Genomic DNA, 9,738 nt, shown 5'->3' on the forward strand with positions numbered 1-9,738 from the left:
TATGAAATTATTTTATTTATTTCTTAGTAAATAAAGTATTATGTTATTAACGTAAGAGGATAAATTGATGTGCAACAATCTCTTAAGAATTTAGGTGATTCTAGATTTGGAAATTGATCACCTTAGAAAATAATGTGTTAAAATATAGAATAAAAATATATACTTAGAAGATTGAATGCTTATATGCATATATGTTCAAAGTATATATTTTGGATTTCTATCTATATTTTATTCGAACGGTCTTCTATTATTTGAGTATTCTATTAGCCTCTCTCTTATTATTTTATGTATTATAAGAGCTATGTGCCTTGATCCTTTCCTTTGAGAATGTTCATGCAGGAAAAAGAGGGAGTAGATATGATTCAGTTAAACTTTGGTGAATCCAACCATATAATATGCAATGTTGTTGGCGTACTTATATGTTCAATAATATAAGAGTGGGTATCCAACATTGTAAGGGGGTATGATAACCAATGTTCTATTCCCATTTATTATCCTCGGGTATTGCATGTATCTACTCATTGTAATCTCTCTTATTTTGTATTTCTATAATTACTATAAAGAGCTATTTGCCTTGATCTTTTCCTTTGTCTCTGAGGATGTTCTTGTAGGAAAAGAAGATTGGTACATTAGGTATGCTACCAAATATTGTGCAGACTCAATCTTATGATAGTAGCTCCAAAGAAGTTGTGATTTAGGATTCACGAATCATCTAATGATTAGGTTGGATAATGTGAGTTTCTTGAAGCAAATATCCTTGATGAGTGAAATTATGAGAGGGAGTCTGACAGTTCATTAGAGGCAACCTTGGAACAAGAGAGGGAGCAGAAAATTAAAAAGCTTAAATCAAACTTTTGATGAAATTGGTTCAGAAGGAGTAGACCTTGTTGATGGATTCAACACTAGTCAAAAACTATAATAGCTAAAACACTATGATTCATGGGATAAAGTCTCACGTATGTAGGCTGGAAGGCTTTATGTCATTAGGATACCCATTGAACTAGGGAAGCATGACATGACTTGCTACCAAGAGATTAGAAGGATGATAACACATTCAGAGGAAGCATGATACTTCATCGGAGAGAACCTTGTGCTAAGAGGTCGAAAAAGTTGATATCAAACTAAGAGGGAGAAACCTTATTCTCTGATATGTTTATGGTGAATGTTGTGACAACACCACATGACAATATTCGTGGAGACTTCATGTGAACTTTTGATGTCATTCATGTATGAGCCTGTCCCCTGTGTACCTCATGAAGAAGTGACGACTTCTAAATGATTATCACTTGTGTAGAAGAAGTTGTTGTAAAGTGACGTCCTTACAATAACTTGTAGCATGATTCATTTTTGTGAAAGTGTTTCATGTAAGGGCCTTATCTTGTAAATCAAACAACTAGGCGGTTGATATCATTAATTTGATTATCTACAAGTTGTTTGTATAGATATATTTTCGGTACTTGGTGTATATCATGCCCTAATATTTTGATAGGTCATTACCACACTGAGCATTTGGTGATCATCATTAAGTTGATGTTTCTAATAGGCCATTGCTTTTGAGAGATTGGTGAATATCATGAAATTGATATTCTTGTAGGCCAAACTCTCACATGTTACAATTTTTATATTTGACATTGAATAAAATAAGTCTTCTGATCAAAAGACCTCTTATATGTGTTTACCTCACTAATCTAAGAGGGAGTGTTAATGCATAGATTAGTTAGAGAGTTATTCTTAACTCTTATAATTATACTTATGTCATCTAATATATGTGATATTTGATAAACACACACGCACATATATATATAACAATAGTTAAGTTTATATAGAATAATCATTTGATTATTGAATAGACATGTCCCATGAAGGGACATGTCTATTCATGACCTATGTTCAATATAAGAAGAGCATGTTGCATATGGAAAACATATACCTCAATACAGGCAATGCTGCAGCAATCTGGAAACCTTAACAAAGATTATCCTGGGAGAACCCTCCACTTGAGGGTCAAAGCCCCAGCCACACCAAGAAGCAATCCTTCATTAAATAATAACAGAGTCTAAATACAAAGCTCACAAACTCTTGAATCTGCACACACTTAAAGATTACACAGTACTCTTGAAGAATAAATTTTAGTGTTGGATCATATAATTATTGGTTTGGAGACCTATTTAGAGGTGAGAGTAAGAGTTGAGGCATGGATTTGAATTGAATACAGCGCAACATCTTCATATTTCTGAGCATTCTTGGTGATGGCAACAGAAAGTGTGAATAAATCAGACCTAGCGCTATTTGTATTGGGAGTTAGAAGCGATATTTGAGGGCAGCTAGAGTTTGAACAAGTTTGAGGTATTTTGGTATTTAAATCTGCATACTTAATTTATTTTTATCTTAGGAAAAAGAAAACGATAAATCATTGTAATGCATTTCTAGAAAAATTGGGCAGAAATAAAATGGTATTTTGTGCTTCTCTAATACTCAGAAATTTGTTTATTCTAACAAAACAAATCAGATAAAATTTGCACAATTCAGAGTTTAGTGTAAAATTTCTAATGTGGAAATAAAATATCAGAATTTTGTGCCCTACTTTTGGAGATATTGTTGTTTTACTGTTGTCCCTATATGGGGATATTATAGCAATATTAGAGCTGCAAATCTCCATAGCTTGTTCAGGTTGGTTGTATAAATGGAAAGGGTGGTCATAACCTGGAAAAATAGAAAGTGATAATGGTTGGCAGCAATCAACCACCATCTGCAAGTGAAGAGGAGGCCAAACAAATGTTTGCAAAAATGCTCAGACAGATACAAAATACTAATCTTTATTTGAGTCAGATAGCTCATAACACAAGAAATGGAAGAAATCTGATACATAGGAGAGAGAAGAGTAGCAAAGCTACAGAAAACAATAAACTTCTACCAACAAACCTACAGGTTCACCACAATTCAGACCTTTCATACCTACCTTTATACAAGAGGATGAGCCTACACAAGAGGAACCTACGGATGACAATAACAATGCTGATATTCTGGCTAAGTACCAAACATTGGGAGAGGATTTTCACTCAACTATCTCTTCTAGAGACTATTAGGAGGTCACCTCATGCACAAAGCCAAAACAGAAAAGACGGAATCAAGGGAAGCAGAATAATGGGCTGCTCAAAAAAGGTTGGAAAGTTCATCCTTACCTAGTTTTTACAGATCATCCAATAATACAGCTAGAGCTTGGATTTGAAAATTGGATACTTACCTTGCCCTAAATCAGATGAGAGAGAGGCCGTCAGATTTGTTAATCTTCATCTTTAAGGAGTTGGACAGAAGTAGCAGTAGCATGGTTTAGTGACACATGGTCAGGCTTCAATTGTTTCTTACGATCAATTTTGCACTACAATGATAGAATCTTTTGACCACTGAAATTTGAAGGCACATTCTACAGAGTTTGCTCAGTTCAGACAGTTGGGGATCTGTGATACATACATTTAAAATGTTCAGTGGTTGTCAGTAATTGTTTTAGATGTGACCAAAAAAGAGGTTGATTTCTTGGTTCATAGAGGATTTGTCTTACCACTCTGACCCATGCCATTAAGAGAGCCCACCACATGGAATTTTCTATTTCTAAGGGTAAGTACAATCATAAGGCTACAAATGTCAAAGCAAAAGAAGTCAAGAGTTCCATCCAAACCAAGTAAGATGATAGGAAGCCAGATTTTGAGCAAAAATGAGTTGTGTTTCACCCAGCTATATATTGAATTGAGACTCTTCATATCATAACCAAAATTCTCTTCATTTTCAAAATGTGAGTATCTTCATATTATCAATCGCATGCCTCTTTGCATGTCACCTGTCTCTTCGAATGTTAAAATATCAGATATTTAGGATGAGACACCTACCACACCTTGAATGTCACATCATGCTCCCTAGATTATAAGAAATATACAATAAATATATGACAGAAATATCATCACAAAACTCTTCTCTACTAATATCAGAGGTAAAGATCTCTATCGCAGCTATAATTTTCAACATCTATTCCTTTACTTCCAGGTATTCCCCAGTATCAAACATTTAGAAGTAAGAGGATTTCTGAATGGGCTGCAAGTGACATGTTTAGTGGATCAAAGGCAAGAAAAGGATTGCATTTTGAAGGGTTTTTCAAGATTTTGCATGATGATAGTGGATGGATTTAAAATGAGATGTGGTGAGAGGGTATCACGGATGAGCACTGAGCTTGACGACTAGACCATCGCCAATGGTTTCTATATGATTGGGGTTACTGATTCAGATATTATATGAGGAATTCAATCATTGCATCCTCTTGGACCATACATTCAGTATTTCCAGCAAATGGAGTTGGAGTTTGTGATAGATGGAAAGAAAATAATGCTCAATACTTTAGTGGATGACGCACCAGAGGTAGCATCAGCAAGTATGACCAAAAATATGAGCACCCACAATATGACTGAATGGGTAGCCTTACCAGTCGATTTTCAGGGGTGTGGATATTATATTATTGCAGGAGATTTCTCAGGTATGTCATTTCATGTCAAGTTTCCTTCTTTATGCATATCTGTAGTGGGCAGCTTGGAGTATGTAAGATGGCTGAGTATGCAAAAATCATGTGTATGCAGCATACTGTTGATCAATTTTCAGTTTATACAATGAGTATAGAGTTTTGAAAATTGTGTGAGACATTGTTGGTGGGAGAAGGGATAAGAGAAAAATGTCACTTTCTCATGAGGAAACATAAAAGTTCAAAAAGATTGGGATGCATTAATCAGCATGATAGTGGGAACACTTGAGAATGAAAGAATTGCAGGTTTCAGCAATGATGATTGCATCAGAGTGGAACAGAAAAGTGATATAATGTTGGTAATATGGTTGGTTTGGGAACCTGGTGGTGCGATAGTGAATTGCTTGAGGACAAGCAATGTTTCGCAGGGGGGATTAAAATCTCCCTAAATTTTTGATAAAGTGAATTAATTAATTAAGGCGCCCAGAAAAAACATTTCAAAAGGGGTGACTTTAATTGATTAATTTAATGAAAAAATAAATTGAAATAATAAAATAGTCACTTCATTAATAAAAGTCTTGCAGTTCTGACAAACATTTGATAAGGCCTTGCAAAAAATTAAATGTGGCTTGATCTTCTAAACAAAGGTTAGAACTCTTTATAAGGAGGCTTGTTGGGCTGTACTAAGCATGCTTTATGGATTTGATATGATAAATTTGTGTGATGATTTGTGACAAGCTGGGCACAGAAACCTTCAGCAGATCAACAAGGTTTGGACAGAAACTTCACTCTTTCTGAAAGTGAATTCGCAAAGGCATTCATGATTAGGCCAAATTTGTGAAGTCTTCATTGATTCAGAAATAAAGGTATAAAGCCACGTTGATTGAATAGTTAATTATATTATTGTTGAAGAATATAGTTTTGTGCTGGGATCACCATTTAGTGTGTTAGGTCAAGTGGTGGCTGTGCTGTTGTCCGACCAAGGTGCAAAACCCCACTAGGACATTGTGATTGCGGGCTTGCCCCTTCACTGGTCCAATGTGCTCGCAGGTTTGAATCTCGGCTTTGTTAAATGGAGAGGTGGTCCCCCATTTGCAATCTGACTAGCTCACAGCTCCGGATCAAAGTGTTTCACATGGGACCAGAGGGTGCATCATGCCAGTGTTACCGATCACATTAAAATGTTTACTAGGCACTTTAAAAAGGTTTAGTACCAGGTCAATTAATTATTGGTTTGGAGGCCTATTTAGAGGTGAAAGTCGGAGTTGAGGTATGGATTTGAATTATCTACAGCATGACATCTTCATATTTCTGAGCATTTTTTAGGATGGCAACAGAAAATTAGACCTGCCATAGTTTGTCTTGGTAGTTTGACACCATATTTAAGGTGGATAGGGTTTAAACTTTGAAAAAAGTCAGAGGTTTAAATCTGCATGTAATGCATCTTTGAGAATTCTGGGCAAACTAAGGGATTTTCTCTCTTTCCCAAAGTTTAGTAACACTCAGAAAGTTGTTTCTTTTGGCAGAAAAATCAGATTGAACTGCTGACCGTAATTCTGAGTTTATTGTAAAAATTCTTATATGCCTATAAAACATCAGAATTTCCTGTGCCCTACTATTGGAGACATTGCTGTTTTCCTATTGTCCCTATCTGGTGATATTACATACAACCGGCATGTACTTTCTAGACAAAGCAAAAATCAGCAATAACAATATAAGAAATGATTTCAACATGAAGAGCACCATTGCAGAAAATACATAACATATTTCCAAATATATGTCTAAAGAGAAAAAATATAGCAGCAAATTAGTAACAAGATATTGATTAGTTCATTTTAACTTTGTAGTTTGTACTGTTGAGTGTTGAGACCTACCGTTCAAAAGCTACCAAACTGACTAGAGAGATATAGATCAAAGCTTCCTATCTCCAGCAAGGGTGAACAATTCGCCATAAAATACTATTCAGAAAACAATAGGCTAACCTGGCAAGTCGCAGATTACACCCAATCTGCGGAGAATCACCCAACAAATGTCAGATGAACCACCCTTGCCCTGGAAAGAGTAACATTGCAATAGCCTTACCTGTGCACACCCAGCAGTAGGGTCTTTCTGTTTAATTGGGTGCCAAGTTAAGGTCCTTGAAAGCCATGAGACTGGACAGGGTGAAGCCTTATTAGAAAGAAAAAGAAAATGTCATTTTGGTGTGGCCACCCAAGCATTTACAATGGCCGGGGGTTCGATGAAATCTTAGCCCCTTGACTTTATTTTAAAACCAAGAACGAACACGTAATGCGGATTTCAATGAGCAGTTTAATAAAAACTCTGATTTCCCCATTGTCATATAAATGTGGGATTGATTGTAATGGTACCAATCCGCCAAATCCACCTCCAATCACATAATGTTTTACGCCTTGTTTTAGCTTTGTTAATTTTGGCATGCTAAATTGGCAAATAATCAATAATTATTGTCCAAGTTCGAATTCCCCATTACAATAAAGTGGCCCATTGCTCCCGCCAACATGTGCTCAGGTATATGGCCCATTTTTATAAATCTTAAGATTGTAGCCCATGCTAGTGCCGGACAACGGTGCTTAAAGATTGGAAAGGCAAGTCGTAACCTCGCTCAAGATTAAATTACAATGCTCGTCAATCAGAAAAAACAGGAACCCTAATCTGAAGCAGAACAAGAAAGAATGTAAGACCACAAAAAAAGTAACCAACCTTTCACAGGCATCTTCAATTGAAGAAAACGGTCGCTTGATGTCGGGGTTGCACACTTTCCATGCATCATGGTGAGCCATCTCTAATTCTACTTGATATCCCGCTCTCAGGTTTGACTTCTGTTGATGTTGTTGATGATGATGTTGCTGCTGTTGCTGATGATGATGTTGTTGTTGGTGCTGTTGTTGATGTTGTTGCTGGTGCTGCTGTTGATGTTGTTGCTGCTGTTGATGTTGATGTTGATGTTGATGTTGATGTTGTTGAAGCAGATGATTGTGGTGAAGAATCGGGTTCCTGGGCTGTAACGAATGGGAATCATTATTTCCTATGTTAGGATTTGAAGGAAATCTGTTAATGGACTGTTGGTGTTGTTGAAATTGTTGTTGCATTAGAAGAATATGCTGCTGGTGCTGATGCTGCAGCAACAGTTGCTGCTGCTGCTGCTGCTGGGGCGGTGGTTGAGGTTGCTGCTGGTGTTGTTGAGCCAATGCATTGACCTCCTCCATCCTCCTGGTAATTTCTTCATTCATTATTTGTGGGTTTTTCAAAGTACTTTAAGATGAAAATCGGTATGAACGCATCTGCTGTTCTAATTTTGATTAGGGCACAAGCTTGGTAGACAGAATACTATACTGCAATCAAAAGCACAATCTTAAAGGGCGGGGAAGTAGACTGCGAGTAGTATATCGAGCGAAGATCTATCATGAGTTTGTACCTTTCGCGATTTTATTGGAAGGGCAAGAAGTACAGCCATCACAAGGGCAGGTCAAGTAATCTCCGCTGTTTTCTGCACCAGTTTAGAAGTCTTGAAACATTAGCGCGTTACCAAGGAAACAAAACTCAGTTTTTTGGATTTATGTGGAAGTGATAAAAATTACTTAAATTTACCTCTCTTTTTTCCTTTTATGTGGAAGGGAGAAGAAAAAAATATATTTTTTCTTTGATGGAGAAGTCATAGGAGTTATAATTTAGCAGTCTCACCTTTCTATGCAACAGGTATACCTTTCTATGCAACAGGTATACCGAAGATATATTAAAGGTCTTATGTTTATACAAAATATAGATAGAAGTATGCTTACCTTCCTTTCAACATATTAGGGTCAAATGTTAGTTTAAATCTTTTTTGTTAATTGGTAGAATTTTTATATTATTAAGTAAATACAATTCTTCAAATAATTGTTGATGTACAAATGGTGTACAAAGAACTCCACATTCTAGAATGAAACATAATTTTCCAAATAACAGTAATCACAAAAAGAAACACAATATTATTAATTATGGAGAAAATGTCCACATTACTTCACAACATAAGCAAATTTAAATTTAAGTTTTCCTTTATAAACCCTATTGTTGATAGCCAATCGTATGCCTAATAACCGTGGAGAACAATAATGGGAAATATGACAATTTCAAATTTTCCATAAGCAAATAAAAAGTTAAATTTTCCTACAAAAAAGCCTTGTTGTTAATAATTGCCAATAGTATGCCCAATAACAATGGAGAATAAAGACAACTCTCAATCAAGTGGGATTATGGGTTGGTACAAAAACCTCCTACATATTCTTAACTTTATGTTGATAAATGTGAAACTTTGGTGGAGAGATCACATCACGATGAGTATTTATTGTTACTGTGTGATTTGTAGATAATGCTACATATTAGAGCTTTAGTTATATAGTTTTCCTCAGTAAGCTCTGAACCCTTTCTCATTGTATTAAATTCACCATCTCTTTATTTGCATTAGTCAGAAAATACTACAAACAATCTTTCATCTTATATGTTATATATTCAATGAGGACAAGGAGTTGGTACATGCAAAAAGTGAGAAGACTAAAATTGTCGCAATTGAAAATGCACAACTATTAGAATGGAAACATATGTCAAAACTCTAAAAAGTATGTCTAAAGGTAATAATGTGAATGTAAATGATAGTCAATTGATGAGAAAGCATTCAAAGAAGGAAGTCAATTCAAGTTTTGTCCAAGTTGTCATTGATGTGGTGGATGTGGAGCATAGATGGTCTCATTGTTATAAGTAGATGGCCTCATTTTTATAAATGTAACATATAGAAATTAAAAAGTTTGTTTCACATATTATAACTAATTGTTAATAGTTAGTTTCCAAGTAGTATGTCAAGTTGTATCCTAAATTTTTGTCCAAATAAATTTAACCAGCTATCCTAAAGTATTTGTCTCATAGAATTAAACATTAGTTCTTCAATTGTATATGAGATATTTTTTTGGCCTATGGAAGATTGTCACCATTATATCAAATAGTCTATGTGCCTAGTCTATGCTTCCACATTTTTAGTGGAAACCAATCCATTTGTCCTACATATGTAGAGAGACCGGATCCGTAAAAAGCAATTATCTTCAATAGGATTATTTAATTTATTTTTCCTTGCAAGTACTACTTGTTTTTAAAGAATTCCAATTGGCATGTTTTACACGATATAGTGTATTGATGTGAAATATCATTTGACATGAGTTCAACAAGAAGTTTTGTATCTTCTA

The 9,738-nt window shown here is 35.3% G+C and overlaps 1 protein-coding gene across 2 annotated transcripts in view; it reads right to left on the reverse strand.

Moving 5' to 3' along the window:
• LOC149555499 (uncharacterized) overlaps window positions 1–8,096 on the reverse strand; it is a 63,013-nt gene extending 54,917 nt beyond the window's left edge. Inside the window, exons 1-2 of one of the 2 annotated variants that reach the window (XM_089829550.1) lie at window positions 7,941–8,061; window positions 7,226–7,857 (exon numbers count right to left, since the gene is read on the reverse strand). In XM_089829550.1, the coding sequence (XP_089685676.1) occupies window positions 7,226–7,755 (530 nt within the window). In that variant the 5' untranslated portion in view covers window positions 7,756–7,857; window positions 7,941–8,061. Of the gene's footprint in view, window positions 1–7,225 lie in introns of both variants that reach the window. The other variant, XM_089829548.1, reaches the window with a different exon arrangement.
• Between the last annotated feature and the right edge of the window lie 1,642 nt (window positions 8,097–9,738).

This window comes from Cupressus sempervirens, chromosome 5 (genome assembly GCF_028749045.1).
Source record: "Cupressus sempervirens isolate cs-2001-9-10 chromosome 5, ASM2874904v1, whole genome shotgun sequence".
Taxonomy (NCBI): Eukaryota; Viridiplantae; Streptophyta; class Pinopsida; order Cupressales; family Cupressaceae; genus Cupressus; species Cupressus sempervirens.